This window comes from Puma concolor, chromosome B1 (genome assembly GCF_028749965.1).
Source record: "Puma concolor isolate L17-30 chromosome B1, mPumCon1.1.hap2, whole genome shotgun sequence".
Lineage (NCBI taxonomy): Eukaryota > Metazoa > Chordata > Mammalia > Carnivora > Felidae > Puma > Puma concolor.
Genome location: NC_141670.1, coordinates 114,935,008 through 114,953,036, shown reverse-complemented (window position 1 = coordinate 114,953,036; position 18,029 = coordinate 114,935,008). Strand labels below are relative to the sequence as shown.

At 36.0% G+C, this 18,029-nt stretch overlaps 1 protein-coding gene across 5 annotated transcripts in view; it reads left to right on the top strand.

Annotated features, from left to right (window-relative positions):
* The window catches only part of SEC24B (SEC24 homolog B, COPII component), a 99,153-nt gene that overhangs the window by 27,362 nt on the left and 53,762 nt on the right, over positions 1–18,029 (top strand). For 2 of the 5 annotated variants that reach the window (XM_086704424.1, XM_086704423.1), the window contains exons 3-4: positions 7,969–8,142; positions 16,845–16,949. In XM_086704424.1, coding sequence (XP_086560550.1) covers positions 7,969–8,142; positions 16,845–16,949 — 279 coding nt within the window. Of the gene's footprint in view, positions 1–7,968; positions 8,143–16,466; positions 16,539–16,844; positions 16,950–18,029 lie in introns of all 5 variants that reach the window. The other 3 variants (XM_086704426.1, XM_086704425.1, XM_086704427.1) reach the window with 2 other exon arrangements.

The window sequence follows — 18,029 nt, the reverse complement described above, 5'->3', positions numbered from 1 at the left end:
ATGTTACTTTTACTAAATAAAACCCATTTAATCCTAATATATAAATGTACTATATTGGAATGGAATAAACTACATTCATTTTTTAAAAAATAAGGGGCGCCTGGGTGGCTCAGTCAGTTAAGCGTCCAACTTCGGCTCAGGTCATGATCTCGCAGTCCATGGGTTCGAGCCCTGTGCTGACAGCTCAGAGCCTGGAGCCTGTTTTGGATTCTGTGTCTCCCTCTTTCTCTGACCCTCCCCTGTTCATGCTCTGTCTCTGTCTCAAAAATAAATAAATGTTTAAAAAAAAAATTTTGTTTTAAATAAAAAATAAATAACTAAATAAAACATCCCTTAGAACCCTGTAAATTTTTGCAAGGGTGACTTGTGTGCTTAGGTACCAGTTTTGGGAACCATGGGAATATTGATTTAAATTTCCTAGAAAGACAGGAAACTTTTTTTAATTGTTTTGGTCACACTTATACAATATTATTAAATTAGAATGATAATCTTAGGTATTAAATATAGTTTTGTGTGAAATTCATGGAATAATTGACTAAAATGATTGCATTTTTTTATTGATTATACTAGTTTCATTTGAGGTATAGTAAAAGTTCTTCAATAATTCATAAAGTGTTGGAGATCCAAAAACATGAACCTGAGTTAAATGATTACCAAAAACATGGTGATGCATACATGCTATTATTTTTAGGCAGCCAATAAGTTCATTTTTAAGAGCATTGGAATAAAAGAGAACTTAAATATTATCTCATTTGCCTCTTATTTTATAAGAACATGTCATTGTAATTCAGCACTAGAACTTCAATTTTTTTTTTTTTTTTTAATTAAAAAGCTTATCCCAATTATATATGTCTTGGGTGCTATGTTTAGTTGTTAGGGTGAAATTTTGGCTGATATGTGTCCTTTCATATATGAAAAGGTGTCCTTTCATTAGGACTGTTACTGTAGGTAAATCTCTGAAGGTTCAGAAATTCTAGTTTGAGATGAAGTTAGTTGAGTGGGTGACTAAGATAAAAAGATACCCATCTTTGATAGCAAGATGAGTACTGAAACTTTAAATTCATTTAAAATCAATTTTTTACATTTTTTACTATCCTTTGTTTTGAAAATACATAATTTTAAAAACTAGCAAGATAATCTTGCCAAGACATACAGTTTTGCCAGGAAAGTTATTTTTTTTAAAAAAGGTTCATTTCTTTTGAGAGAGAGGGGCACGTGTGCACAGGGGAGAGAGAGAGACCCAAGCAGGTTTCACACTGTCAGCACAGAGCCCACTGTAGGGCTTGAACTCACAAACCGTGAAATCATGATCTGAGCCGAAATCCAGAGTCAGCTGCTTAACCGTCTAAGCCAACCAGGCGCCCCTAGAAGTTATTTTTATTAAAATTATTTTGACTTTTTTTGCTTAACGAGAGTCCCATATTAATAGCATATTATGACATAGTACTGTCTGAGAATGGTGTTTTACTATGCGCAATTTTTTAAAATAAAAAGCATTTTAAAAACTGCTTATGTAAAAATAATAATAAACACCTATATAGTTCTATATAAAAATCCACAATACACATGACACCATGATCTAATTACTGATAAGTTAATATTATGTCTGTCATCTTGGGGTACTGATGTGCCTGAGGAAAAGCAGAATAAATTCTCAGGAAGTTTCCCCTGATATTTCATATTTGAACCACAATCTGAAAAATGAGTTCTTCATGTATAAAATAAATTGCAGGCGAAATAAATATTTTATATTAGTTTATTTTTTTAATGTTTATTTTTGAGAGAGAGAAAGAAACAGTGTGAGCAGGGGGAAGGGCAGAGAGAGAGGGAGACACAGAATCTGAAGCAAGCTCCAGACTGAACTGTCATCACAGAGCCCGATGTAGGGCTCGAACTCACAAACTATGAGATCATGACCCGAGCCGAAGTCAGATGCTTAACCAACTGAGTCACCCAGGTGCCCCCATGATAAATATTTAAATGCAAAAGGCAAAATTTTAAAAACTTCTGAGAAAGTACAGAGGACTATCTTTAGAAACTTGGAATATGGAAGAGTTTCTTAAGGCAACACTCATATAATAAATTATCACTATATTGAATAAGCATGTTCAACTTGACTAATTTCTCTCTCTCCTTTTTTTTAATGTTTATTTATTTTGAGAGAGAGAGTGCAACAGGGGAGGGAGAAAGAGAGAGGGCAAGAGAGAACCCCAAAGCAGGCTCCACGCTGTCAGTGTAGAGCCTGATGCGGGGCTGGATCCCAGGAACCATGAGATCATGACCTGAACTGAAACCAAGAGTTGGACGCTCAACCCACTGAGCCGCCCAGGTGCCCCCCTGACTAATTTCTAGTTAAAAACTTTTCTTGGGACACCTGGATGGCTCAGTCAGTTAAGCATTTGACTTTGACTCAGGTCATGATCTCACAGTTCACAAGTTCAAGCCCCACATCAGGCTTTGTGCTGACAGCTCGGAGCCTGGAGCCTGCTTCAGATTGTGTGTCTCCCTCTCTCTCTGCCCCACACCGGCTCATGCTCTGTCTCTCTCTCTCTCAGAAATAAGCATTTTTAAAAAAATTAAAAACTACTCTATGATCTAGAAGCCATTATTTAAAAAAAATTTTTTTTCTTCACTGAAAGACATGAAGAAAACAAAAAGACAAGTTCTGAACTGAGAGAAAAAACTATTTACAGTATTTATCCAGAATACACAAATAACACATACAAATTAATAAGGAAAAGACCAACAACCCAAGAAAAAAACAGATGAAATGAAAACATACTATATCTCATTAATTTTGAGGAAAAGAAAATTAGAACCAGAATGAGATTACCTCCCTGCCTTTTTTTTTTTTTTTAATTTTAGCACAAGTGGAGGACAGGGGCAGAGGAGGAGAGAGAGAGAGAGAGAGAGAGAGAGAGAGAGAGAGAGAGAATCTTAAACAGGCTCCACACTCAGCACAGAGCCCAACATGGGACTTGATCCCACAACCCTGGGATCATGGCCTGAGCTGAAATCAAGAATCAGATGCTCGACTGACTGAGCCACTCAGGTGTTCCATAGAATGGGATATCTTTTTATACCTAGCAGTGGAATGGTAAAAATTTGAAAGTCTGACCGTACCAAGGGATGGCAAGGGTGTGGAGTAACAGGAAGACCGTTGTTGATAGGATTTATTGGTTCACTATTTTACGAAAATTTGGCACTAGTGGAATTGAAGATAGCCATCCCCTAAATGCAGTGATTCCATTTCTAAAATTTGATGCAATGAGTCACCTAGACTCTCGTTAAAATGCAGGTTTTGATTCACCAAGTCTAGTATGGCTTGGTCCAAGATTCTACATTTTCATTAAGTTTCTATGTGAGCTGTTGCCAGCCTAGAGACTACACTTTGAATGGAAGGCTCTAGACTACCACATCCTGTTTTAGATGTGTGGCACTTCTAGGAAATGATGACATTTGTTTGGGATACTGGGCTGAAAAGGACTACTGTGCTCTCTAGGCCAAAAGAGCTTATTTCCCACAGGCTTCCCTCAGGGCTAAGGGGATTCTGAGTCTCTTGCTGCACACCTACGCCCCTTTGACCTACAGTTCATACCTTAAGAAGCTCTGCCCTAGAGGAACTTGCATATCTGCACCAGGGACATGTTCAAGAATATTTATAGCAGCACTGTTTGTAAAAACAAAAAATTGGAAACCCAAAAGCCAGTATAATAGAATGGATAGGTTATATCATTCCAATGGACTACCGAACAGAAGTGGAAATGTCATATACGGTTGCACACATTAACCTGAGTGGACCCCAGAAATTTAACGTAGGAAGTCGTGGACTTTATCATGGGAAGACCCTGTTACTTAAAAATGGCTCAACTGAAATATATGGAGGATATGTTGTGTGTCCAAGAGGACAGAGAACAAATAAACGGAAATACTGTCAGCCTTGCAGAGTCTCCAGAACTTTATGATTGGCTTTTTCTTGGACTTATGGCTGTGCTTCTGCTTTTTTTATGTTGGTTCGTTGGTTCTTCATCAAATGGATTGTGTGTGTGTTTGGTGTATTAATCGACCTTTAATGTCCAAAAGAGGCATGGATGCAGAGCATAGGAGATGTGGTGGGGTCTCAACTTTTGCTTCAGAAATGAGGGAGAGATGAACACAAACCAGACATTTCCAGCTGGCCACACAAGTCTGGGAAGGCAGGGGAGAAACACAGACTTGGACATTCATAAAAAAATTCAATAAAACCAACGTATGTAGTGTGATATTGTTACCGAGTTGAAAAGCAAACAAAAAAAATGTTTAGGAATACTTGTATGTGTGGCAAATTATTTAAAAACAAATGCAAGGGAATAATAAACAGAATTCAGGAGGGAGGACTTCCGTGAGGAGTACACTGATAGCTTCAGCAGTTTGGGAAATATTTTATTTTCACAACTGGATGCTGAGTTCATGGGCATTTTATTATGTTTTTATATATGTGTATATGTATATATGCACAGATGTATCACATAAACTCTTATCTATACCAACTGTTTTATTAAAGAAAAAAGTTTGTCAAAGCGAGGAGTGAATTTATTCCTCTTTAATGGGAAAGAGCATGGCAAGTTCAAGGGACTGGAAGAAGAGCAGTGAAGCTAGAGGAGAAGCACAGGCCAGGGTGAGGCTAGGGACTTAGGATCATTCCAGGCCTTGTTAACCATGTTAGAAAGTTTTGAGGGTAAGATGTTTTGTCTTCACCCCGAAGCACTGGCAGAATTCTGAAGGATTTTAAGCAGGTTGGAGACTGGCTGTAACGTTCCGGAACAGAGAGGGGCCCTGTTTAAAATTACTTATCTTTGACTTTGTGCTTGGAAAATTGCTTTTGAAAAATTAATTGTGGGAATCGTTTGAGGCCTAGGATGATGGAATTGTTCTCCATAGAGGTTTTTTTCTTTCCTTCTGCCAAGTGCCTCTGGGTACTACCAGCTTATTGCACTAATTCATTTCCAGGCCTCTTGATTTCCTGGACTATGAATGATCTGAACCAAAGCTCCTTGTGTTTATAAGGATTAGATTCCTGGCTTATCCTTATCCTAAAGTTATAACCCTTCAGAGTACTATCTTAAAAGTAGAAGTATGGGTACCTTATCAGGTACCCCATCTGGTGTGCCCTGGCCTCTGCAAGTCCACAGAAAACAGATCAGGTGTGTAGCAGATATCCACAGTGTGCAAGCAGCTTTGAGTGTTAGCTATTTTTCTGAGTTTTTAATTTCTTACAGATTTGGGCCTGGAATTTCATTAATATCCTGTTAGGTCTTTGATAATTTTTAAAAAGTATTTTTAAAGTTATCTTTAATGGGAGGTTTGGTCCTTACTGAGGCAGAAATATCCTCTCCATTTTTTAGACAGTACCTTTTAATTACCTACCACAAGCTAATGTAAAACTAGCCTATTTACTGGGTCTTCATGCCCCCTTCTCTGTTCTCTGTCACCCAATATTAGATGACTGTATCTTAGTTTTCCCTTTGTACTGTTAACTATATTTATCACTCTGTTATGTTAGCAGTTTTAGTGATTACATCAGTTATCTAATTCTGGTTTAAGACAAAAATGGCTTACTATTTTTTGTGGTCTGTGGGTTGGATAGTTCTGCAGGTTTTTCCTGGACTCACCCGTGTGTCTTCATTTAGCTAGAGGCTTGGCTGAGTTGGAAGATCCTAGGACTTCACTCATGTGTCCAGCAGTTGGTGCAGAATAGTTCACTGGGGTACCTAGGTTTTTCAACACTTAACTAACTTCCTTACATGATAGTCCCAGGGTAGCTACAGGGTGTCTTGAGATTTGAGTTCTGGGACTTGCATAGCATTACTTCTGTCACATTCTGTTGATTAAAGTCAGTCACAAGGCTAGTCCTAATTCAGAGAGAGGGAAAATAGACTCCATTTCTTAATGAGAAGAATTGTAACATATTGTGACCATGTTTTCAGTTCCCCACAATGACGTTTGTCCTTCCTAAAAATGATGAAGTAATAACACATTTAGACTACCTTCCACCTTCTTCCCCATTCCCCACATTTATATCATTTATACACTATGGGACATATAACGTGTGTGTGTGTGTGTGTGTGTGTGTGTGTGTGTGTGTGTGTGTGTTTTAAATTTTTGTTTATTTTAAATAATCTCTATCCCCATCATGGGGCTTGAACTTACCACTCCAAGATCAAGAGTCACATGCACTTCCAACTGAGCCAGCCAGGTACCCCAACATATAACATATTTTGTTCTGTCACCATATTCCTACATTTGTTTAGGTCTTACACATTCTAAGTTTGTCTATATAGGCACAGACACATTATACATGTTTAAACATACATACGTGTATGCATATGTATAGATATATTTTCACTGCTCACTAGTCTTTTTGTCATAGGGTGTTCCCCCCTTTTATTTTTTTTAAGTATTTATTTTGAGAGAGAGAGTGCGCACAAGCCAGGAAAGGGCAAAGAGGCGGGGAGAGAGAATCACAACCAAGCAGGCTACATGGGACACAATCTCACGAACTGTGAAATCATGACCTAAGCTGAAATCAAGAGTCAGATGTTTAACTGACTGAGCACCAAGGCACCCCTTTCTTAACTTTTAGGTATAATTGGCATATAACGTTGTGTTAAGTTTAAGATGTACAATGTGATGATTGACATGACATATATATGTACTGCAAAAAGATTACCATAGTAGGGTTAGTTAATATATCCATATCATCTCACATAATTACCTGTGTGTGTGTGTGTGTGTGTGTGTGTGTGTGTGTGTGGTGAGAATATTTAAGATTTACTGTCTTAGCAACTTTCAGGTATTGTTAACAGTAGTCACTGTGCTGTACATTAGATCCCCAGAACTTACTCATCTTAAAACTGAAAATTTATGGTGACAGATGGTAAGTACACTTATTGTGGCGAGCATTTCATACTGTATATAATTGTCAAATCACTATGTTGTACACCTGAGACTAATACAATATTGTATATCAACTGTACTTTAATAAAAGAAAAGTAAAAGTTTACACCCTTTGACCACTGTCTCCCTATTTCCCTTCCCCCCAACCACCCAGGCCTTGGAAACTACCATTCTGCTCTGTTTCTATGAATTCAGCTTTTTAGATTCTACATACAAGTGAGATCATGTGCTATTTGTCTTTCTCTGACTTGTTTTACTTAGCATAATACCTTCAGGGTCCATCCCTGTTGTTGCAAGTGGAAGGATTTCCTTTTTTATGGTTGAATAGTGTGTGTGTGTGTGTGTGTGTGTGTGTGTGTGTGTGTGTGTGTGTGTGTGTTTTATCCATTTATCCATCAGTGGACCCTTGATGGATAGGCTGTTGCCATGGGTTTTTAATTACCTCTTGGTTGGCTGAAGATTATCCTCCAAATCAGGCAGTTTGACCTATCACAAAAGACCCACTGTGAATCACAAGTACTTTATTCCAGACGTCCAACCTAGTGTTACCGTTGAGTCCTTACTTAGCTATATGTGAAATACAGCATTTGATTAGCAGCAGCAAATAAGATGTGGCAGTTTGTAATAAAATACGGGATCTGAGCTGATACTGGAAACATTTGAACGAGAATTCGTGGACATTATGCAGAAACAACCTCTATTCATCTTATCTTAGGTACCACTGCATAGTACAATAATGAATTAATAGCAGTGATGGTTAGTAAAGTAAAACTGGGATTCATTTTGTTTAAAAAGGTAAGGAAGTTTATGAGATGTTTTAGGAAAGTTGCCATTAAAGATTATTAAAACATTTGGTAAGTTTCCAGTTTTTCTTAAAATCATGTCTTTGAACCACCTTATTTTCTCTATATAATACTAGATATATGTGATGCTACTGAAGTTTCTGCAAGAACTTCATATAAACTGTATTTTGTTAGTATTTTGATGTCTTTCCAGTTGATTCCTGTGAATGAAATAGTTTTCTGTCTTTAGTTGCAGATTCTTTATCTTGTCCTGTTATGCAAAATGTTCAGCCTCTCAAGTCCAGCCCAGTCGTATCCTCTGTTTTGTCAGGAGCCTCATCAACAAGAACACCTCCTGCTGCAAATCGCCCAGTTGAGCCTGTAGCCTCAGTTACACAGCCATCAGAGTTATTACAACAGAAAGGTATTTGAAAAATTTATTTTACTGTATACAGAGAGAGTACACACTCACATATATACACACACACTGATTCAAATAGCTGATTTTAGAAAGTCAAACTGTATAACTATAGTTTATATAAAATATGAAGTGATATAATTTCTAATCTCAATTCAAACACTGTTTTTTGTATATTAACTTCCAGTCTCTGCTTATGACTATATATTTTACATAATTGTAGTCATAGCATATATACCATTTTGTGTTTTGCTTTTACATTTATTAAATTATACACAGTTCTTCATATATCCCCATAGTTGTCAGTCATTTTCATGGCTAATACTTCATTGTGTCAATGTATTATAATTTACTAATCCATCCCTCTGTTATGGAACATTTCTTTCCTATTTTTTAAATATTACTATAGTTGTAGGATAAAGCACCCCAGATTTTTTAGTTTAGTGACTCTCCATATCCTATTTGATGTTTTCTCTATTTGTCATTATTATTAATGAAAGTAACTTTTGAGCCACCTTTGGTACTGAGAGGGGTGAAAATTAAATTGTAACCCATACCCATGTAACCCATACCTTGCAGCACTGACAAACAATATGGTTTATTCGTTTGCTTGTTGAATATTCTCTATGTGTTAAATAAGTGACAGGTAACTAAAAGGTGTTGTTTTGACCCTCCTTCCCTACGTTGCCTTTTCTTTTGGCAGTATTCTTGGTTATTTTCTACCTGGCTGAAACTCCAAATCTATTGATGTTTCAGGTTGATGTACTGTGTTTTTCATTTGATGAGAAATAACTGAACTATTTTTAGGAATCTATAGTTTGTATTTCCAGAGCAACCATTAGTAATATTTTAGAGACTATGCTTACTGTATAATGACAGCTTCTTACCTTGAATATGAAGAATTCTCTTTCATTTTTCTCTCTTACGTTCTGAATCTCAAAAAAAGCATCTTAGGTTGATCTCGCAACTAATCTGTTGAGTATGTGGTCAAGAGGACTTTCTATCATTTAATCAGATTCTACATTAAAAATGTTCTTATTTGGCTTTATAGGAAAACCACCTGCAGCACCATGGAGTGTCCATGGATTCCCAAGAAGCCAGTGGGTATATTGGGAATAAAATCTAGTTTTTTATAAGTGTTTGCCTTTAAAATGAAGGACTGGTAGGAAATGTTTGCTTATCATGAGTAGAACAAATTTAAGAGTAGGTCGAACCCCTGACTAAATGAATGGTATCTTTCCTCGGCATTGATGACTGCCTTCCATTTCTTAAATATCTTGCTTGTTTTGACCCTTTACATTGCCCCTGCTGGTATCTTTTTTTCTATTATATTTTCTTTGTTAGCATTTTACTTTAAGTACCATCCTGCCATTTTAAGTATCATTTTGTAAACCACATCCCTACAAAATAATCCTAATTATGTGTTTTTCTTACTAATAAGATAGATTTAATAAAATAGGTTTGAAAAGAGGGGCTACCATTTATTGAGCACTTACAGTGTGCCAGATACTTTTATCTTACTTAACCCCCATTATCATCCTATAATATCCCTGTTTTACAGATGAGAACAGTGAGATTCAGAAAGATTAGGGAGTTTGCCCAAGATTATAAATTACTCTGCCCGAGTAGCAGAGTGAAAGATTTTTAACTGAAACTTTATCTTTCTGTAAAATAAGGTGAATTGTTTTGTAGGCTGTTAACAAGCTCTTGATTTACCTAAGAGAAGCTCCTTGAATAAGTAACAGAAAAGAGAATACTAGAAACATTTGAATTGTAGTTTTTTTGTTCCTTTTTTTTTTTAAGTGGGAGATTGGCTCCTTAGTGACCTTTGGATAGATGTGCAGTGTACAATATATCATGTGAGGTAGGGCTACCACGTGTGTTGTGCAAGTTATGGTTTATGTGAATGGTGCCTGTTGTAGTTGGATGGTATGTGGGCTGCACAGGCTATGCTGTGGTTCTGATATGACTACTAAAATATTAATACTTCAAAGAGATTTTAATATTTTTCTCCTAGCTTCAGAGATACTCTTGCTTTGTTGTTCTCAGAAGGACTACACATTCTTGTACTGGTTTTAAGATAGGAGGCTGCAAATTTTGGTTTGCATACCTCCTAAAAAGTTTTTGTAAAAACTCTATAACTACCTGGACATTGGTCAGATTGACGGCTAAAATTTTCACCAAAAGTTTAAATAGTTGCAGTTATGTAATTTCAACATATTGCATACATTGACTTTTAAATCAAAGAGGTTATATTATTCTTTGTATCCACTAGAATGATACCTACTGTCATCCTTTTTAAAAATGCCTAAATGAGCCCTTCTTTAACATTTGGAAAGTTTACATTTTTTTCTTTTTCTCCTTAATGTCATACTCTTTCCCCCTGAATATAATATGATCATTTTATATATATTAATATATATAATAATATATTCTTAAGCTAGAAACTCTTTTATCATTCTATCATAGTTCTTTGCCATAGTAATATTATATAAAATGAAATTTAAATTTTGCTTTATGATCGTACATGTCTAAGCATTAACTTTTTTTTATTCTTGATTGAACTATCAAGATAATTATTAGTATATAGTTGGTCAAAATAACATAAAAATTATGAATTTGGGTATTTTTTTTATGGAAAGTACATTTTGAATGGAAATACATCTTTCAGTGAAATGAATGACTCTCCCCCACCCCCATCATAGCTTTGTGTACCTGACTTGTATGACTCATTATTAGAATAAGATAAACTTAAGATAAATTTCATTCATAGTTTTTATCTTCACACATACAATTGCTAAGAAATTTTTTCATGTAAAGAAGATAGGAATGGTATTGGAAGGCTTTTATTAAAGTAGTGGTTTTCTTTAGACTTTTTTAACGTTTTTAATCTTCTGGGTTACATGTCAGAATTTTTATTGTTGTTTGTTAGACTTTATTTTCCAGCTTGTAGATAGATAGTACCATTATTACTTTCATGTAGCAGTTTATAATTTTTTTTTTTAACGTTTATTTATTTTTGAGATAGAGACAGAGCATGAACGGGGGAGGGGCAGAGAGAGAGGGAGACACAGAATGTGAAACAGGCTCCAGGCTCTGAGCAGTCAGCACAGAGCCCGATGCGGGGCTCAAACTCACGGACCGTGAGATCGTGACCTGAGCCGAAGTAGGACGCTCAACTGAGTGAGCCACCCAGGCGCCCCAGCAGTTTATAATTTTAAAATACCTTTAATTTTTATCACCTCACTCAATCATCAGGTAAAGCAGGCATATCATATTTCATCTTCCTTTTATAAAAGGAAAAATTGAAGGTTAGAAAGGTTTAGGTGTGTTCCCCAAAGACACAAACTCTCTAGGTAGGGGGTGCCAAGACCCCATGTAGGTCCTCTGGCTCCAAACCCAATCCTTGTTTTGCTGAATCACCAATTATTCAGAGTATTGTGAATTTCATTATACTTTTGCCAATATAACATCTCATCACATCCTTTAAATGAGTTTTTATCAAAAACTTTAAACTGTAATGTAGGTCATTTGTTTTATATATGGCATCACCATATAACCTAATTGGCAAAGGCAGTCCTCATTTTCAAACCAGTGAGACAAATTTCATTCTTTGCCAGAAAATGTGACTTAATTTTTTTAATCCAAGGGAATGTGTTCCTGGAGTTTAAAAGGGGTATCATAAACTCCACTGAGAAATAAATTATAGCATATATCTTCTAAGCCAAATTACTAAAAGCAGTCAAATTTAAATGTCAAAGACCAAATATGATTAATGTATCCTTTTTTATGGTAGATTATAAAAATTAGGCAATGAGTTGATAAGCTGTTTTTCATTACCAAATTTGAAATAAAGGAGTGTAACATCTATCTGATATTACACTATTTAAGAATGAGGATTTTCTTGAAAACCATTGTATTCCTATAGTAAATATACGCGTTATGTGTATCAAACTCTGGTATTTGGCGTCTTTAAAATATTTAAATAGGAATCAAGTATAAAAATGAAAAGTAATTCTGTTATTTAATCAGGCATCATGATTAAAATGTTCTCATGTTGGAGTGCCTGGGTGTCTCAGTTGGTACCTGACTCGATTTCGGCTCAGGTCATGATTTCACAGTTTGTGAATTCGAGACCCATGTCATGCTCTGTTCTGACAGCTCAGATCCTGCTTGGGATCCTCTCTCTCCCTCTCTCTCTGTCCCTCCCCCGTGCTCTCTCTGTCTCTCCCCTTCTTTCTCTTTCTCAAAAATAAACATTAAAAACAATGTTCCCATGTAATTAATTGAAAAAAGAAAAACATATACCACTAAGTACTAACAGATTTACCCACTAGTAAATATTTTTGTTATTGTTAAAAGGAGGTAGAAATAACTAAATATTGTATAAAATATAAGGAGGTGAGAAGTGATTATAATCATAAATATTTTATGATAAAATAGGTTGTAAAATACTTTATTGAATATTTCATGTTGACTTTGAAAGAAATTATGTAAAATTTTTATCTATGAGTTTTATCCAGTATATCTTGAAAAAAAATTGGTCATCCTAGAAAACATTCTACTTGTTTTTAAAAGAATTAACATGGCTAAGAATACTCTTCAGATTGGTGGAAGTTTATTTTTCGTAATGACTTGTTCTGTCCCCTGTCGGGATAAATATTAAGAATAGCTGAAAATAATTGTTTTTAATTAAATATACACAAAAACATGTTTTTTAAAGTTCAATAATAATAATAGCTAATAATTATATAGTATTTAGTATATTTCAGGCATCATTCTAAGCTTTGAAATATATTAATTCACTTAATCCTCACAACAACCACTATCTGAGGTAGTTCTTACCCCCTTTACAGATGATGTAAATGAAAACCAGAGAGGTTAGTAATTTGCCCAGGGAAACACAGCTGGTAATTGATAGAACATAGAATTGAACCCAGAGCCCCTATCTTTATTCAGTGTTCTGCTGCTTGTCTCTTCAGTATTTCTTACTGGTTTTGCTTTGTCCTCATGGTACTCTTTCAAAAGCAGTGGGTTCTTTGGCAGTAGTGCTTGTGAGCTGCACATGTGCAGAATTATTAAATAAATTCATAATTACTCCCACCAATTTACTTTTCACTATTTTTGAATTAAGAATATTCCAGTGAGCCCCAGCCCTATTTCTAACATCTTTCGTCTTTAACCGAAACATGTATGGCAAGATAAAAGAAAGTCTGTAGATTGAAGGTGCCTTGATTAATCATTTAAAGAAGGAAGAAGCTTTCCCTTTAGTCCCAGAGACATTTTTATATCTCAGGGCAATGTAAGATTTAGGAGAAGTTAAGGGTATGTGTTCCCTTTGTAAAGTGAGACAATGGCTGTTAACACAGGCACTTTCTAAGGTGGGTAAGTTTTAGAAAGACTACCATGGAAACTGATTCTCTTAAAGCCATTATTTTGCAGGAACTCTTGGAAAGTTTTAGAGTATGCATATGTAGTTTGAAGACCAGCTTAAAGAAAGATAACAGCCGCTCAAAAGTCTGAACTCTTGAATTTAAAAAAGCTAGCTTCCACAAGGGATTTGTTCTCTTCAGACTAATTTTATTTATTCCCAGTGTAGCTGTATCCAGGGAACAGTGAAGATGCCCTTTATTAAGCAGCTCCAAGGATACAGTCTCTTGGAGAGTTTGCCTGAAGGTACTTTAATGTGGTAGGTAGTTTAAACTGAATGTCCTTTTTAAGATATTGGGGCCCTGTTGGTAACAAAGCTCTTCATCGTGTCAGATTCTATCTATGAAGTGTGTCTTGCCTCTTGGTTTACTAAGATTCATACCTTGAAAGTTCTAAGTAAAACAGTAAGTTGGGATGTAGCATTCCTGCCCCATTTGGCGCAGGTGGAGATGGAGGTGGCGGTTGTTGGAGTGGAAGGTACTCCATGTACATCTCTACAGTGGCTTTCAGGCTGAGCTCTAGAAGACCTTACGTTCTACCACCTCCTATATGCAACCTGAGTATCTTATGCATAGGTTCTGGCTCTTAAAGGAGGTCTGAATAAAGGCACTCAGGAAGTTTGCACATATCGTAGATGACTTGGCTGTCAACCCCCTTTTGGCTGTAACTCTCCATTTGTTGCAGTTTGTATGAACTGTACCCAGCCTAGAGCAGGGCTTTAAATAAGGGTTGATTGTTATTCCAGAACTCTTACCATTTCTCTGTGGAGTCACAAAAATATCATATTCTTGTGCCATTAATATTCTCAAGCTTTAAACAAAGTTTACTTGGACAAGCAAAGGAATGCTAAATTCTGAGCATAGTAAGAGTCATAGTTGGGGAAGGACTCAAATCTTGACACTGTCATCTCTAGAATTTCTCAAAAAGGACTGCATCCTTTTTTGAGAAAGTAAAAATTTGAGTATTTTGTGTGACATTCTGTTAATACGGTACATTGACAGCCATAGTATAACCTAAAATGATACATTACTCTATTTTGTCTTATTCATAGGTTTGTTCCAGTTCATTAAGTAGTTCTTTAGATTTTTTTTTTAATCGTATAGTCTTCTCATTTGTTTCCAATTAAGCACTGCATATTTTTCCAGTAATAAGTGAATCTGTTAATTCAGTAAATCTAGACAAAGAGAGGAAAATGTTTTATCATGCATATAGGTTTGTGCTTTATTTTGGCTTTTTTGATTAGTTACAGAGTCAACATCCTGCATATTGATTCAGTCATGAAAAGAATGGATTCTCTTCTGATTTTTTCCTGCTTAGTGGCCTGTCTTAGCGCAGTAAACGGATTTTCTTTTTTCTCTTGTTTCTTCTTATTGTATACACATGTATATACTTTTTAAAGTGCAATGCTAATTGCATTTTGAGAAAGTACTTCATTTTTAAAGAAGTTCTTATTAAATTGAAGAATTTATTTTCTGTACTATCTTTTTACTGTTAACTTGTGTTTTATTGCAGACTTCTTAGTATATTTAACCTAAGGTCTAATATTAGTCAAATTTTCATTTTAAATAGGTTTTGTTAGAGGAACAGGCCACTCTGAATTTGGTCTTTCAGGGTGTCAAGTTGATTGCTCAGATAAGTTTGTAATAACTACTGTTTATCTATATTTAAAAGATGTTTCAGCAAAGCCAGCAGATTTTTCTCTGACTTCTTTGGTCCCAGTGAGAAGATCAGAGCTTCACTCATCTGCAGTTTAACCTTTGCTCTCTTCTGAACTCAGATTTTTCTCTTTAATAGCATTTTTCCTATGATAGCCATGAGTTATGTTTATTAACATAACGTGCTAATTTATTTTTTTTTCAATATATGAAATTTATTGTCAAATTGGTTTCCATAGAACACCCCGTGCTCATCCCAAAAGGTGCCCTCCTCAATACCCATCACCCACCCTCCCCTCCCTCCCACCCCCCATCAACCCTCAGTTTGTTCTCAGTTTTTAAGAGTCTTTTATGCTTTGGCTCTCTCCCACTCTAACCTCTTTTTTTTTTTCTTCCCCTCCCCCATGGGTTTCTGTTAAGTTTCTCAAGATCCACATAAGAGTGAAACCATATGGTATCTGTCTTTCTCTGTATGGCTTATTTCACTTAGTATCACACTCTCCAGTTCCATCCACATTGCTACAAAGGGCCATATTTCATAACGTGCTAATTTAAAAGGTCACCTGAAAGAAAAAAGACAGCAAGCGTCAGGGGACTACCATGTGAGTTTGATGAGGCATCGCTTCATTGTGCTTCCAATATTGTGAAGTGTTCTTAAATATCCACGCTGTGTTTCGGTGTCATTTTTTTTTAATCTTTTTTTCAAGTTGAGCTATAAGATTTTCTTTACAAGGATATTATTTTTTATTTTTGTATTTTTAATTGGGATTATTTTATTTTCCCTCTTAAAATTTTGTGGATGTTAGTCTAATTTTACCACATTAATTAAATTATAAAAACTACCCAGTCACTGTTTTGGGGAGAGGGGGAGAAGAGTTATATAGTTAAACCCGCTGTGCCTTTTCCACAGAATCTTTCTTCTTGGTGTGTCTTACAAGACCAGTCTTATCCACCTACCTCAGACTTACATGTAGGCAATAGGCTGAAGCTGAGATGATTGGCCATCTCAGAAAATTCACTGTTTTGTAATTGTCACACTTGTAGGACCACAGGTAATTAGCTCTTTTTTTTTTTTTTTTTTTTTTTTTTGAGCATCTGTGAGCAGAGAACTATTCTGAATACAGTTCTTTAACTGTCATTCTTTTTCCGTTACGAGAACTGAGTTACCATCAAGGTGGCATTAACAGAAGGAAGGTATCAAGTATTTGTATGTGTGTTGAATGCTGTATAAATTCATTTGAGTAGAAATGATCACTGCTCACCAAGAATGCGCAGTCCCAAAGGATGTATGCCACAAGGGCCCCAAGGTCAATGAAGGTAAACATGTATGGAGCTCAGTTAAATTTTCAGAGTGTCACTGCAGTTTCCTAAATATTATCAGCGTAATACGTGGTACGTCTTTCACACTTAAACCAGTTATTATAAAAGCTGCTTTTACTAAACTGCTTTGCAGAGATTTTCTAATGGTTCCAGTTTTGATAATAAGTTTGCTAACATTAAAATGCATGCTGGGATGTTCTTTAGAATGTCAGAGTTCTTTCTCACTTTTGATGCAATGTCAAAATTTTATTTCTCATCTTTCCTGTTGGTTTGACTCTTGTGTTTGTGCTTTCCACTTTACAGGCATGCAGTATGGTGACTATGTTAATAATCAAGCTAGCTCCGCACCAACTCCCTTGTCATCAACTTCCGATGATGAGGAAGAGGAGGAGGAGGATGAGGAAGCAGGTCTGCTTTAGCTTTACACCAGTTCTTGATCTTTTCCTACTCAAGCTTTCTTTTTATGTCCACAGTCTGTTAGCCTTTAAAACAAGAGTGTCTGCAGATTTAGCTCAATGAACTTGCTTGGTTTGGGTTATAGAAGGTTGGTTCACTTGAAATGAGGTGTTTTTGCTTGTTTTATTTTTCCTCCTTTGGACATCTCTACCATTTTGTAAGTAACGACACATCTTTCATGATGATAGAGTGCTTTCTTCTTTCAGAAATGCATTTCCTCTCATGTCACATGCCAAAGAATGAATCCTAACTGAAGCTTTTGGCTTATGGATTGCTTTAGCACCCTTTGAGGAATAATGTTTTGTTTTCTGCTCTGTGTGCTACCTAAACTAATCAAAATGAACCACATGGACTTTATAATACTGATAGAGAAATTAACAGTGTTTCTTTGAGGTCCTTTTTGGTCCTTCTTGTTATATATTTAGGAGGCCCAAAATTTGTAGTTATGATCTTGCTTCATGAAGTAGTAGTTCATATCTTGGTAGGGGAAGAAGTTGTACATATGATTATGTGTTGCAGCCTGTTGAATATCTTTTTCTGGCTTTGTTGGGTAGAGCACTACTAAACATTAACCAGTTCAGTTCCTCCATTACTCTAACAGTTTAAGACAACCATTAAGGCAGATATTTCAAATTAGATATAGCCATGATTCTCCTGTTATTTTTATTATTGAATGGAAGGATTTGCTCTCTAAACAGTATGTTTAAACAAAAGTTTATTGGGGCGCCTGGGTGGCTCAGTCAGTTGGGTGTCTGACTTTGGGTCAGATCATGATCTCGCGGTCTGTGAGTTCAAGCCCCACGTCGGGCTCTGTGCTGACAGCTCAGAGCCTGGAGCCTGTTTCAGATTCTGTGTCTCCTTCTCTCTCTGACCTTCCCCTATTCACGCTCTGTCTCTCTCTGTCTCAAAAATGAATAAACGTTAAAAAAAAAAAATTAAAAAAATAAAAATAAACAAAAGTTTATTTCCTGTGCATTTTTAAAATATTCAGATCCTGGGGCACCTGAGTGGCTCAGTCGGTTAAGCGTCCGA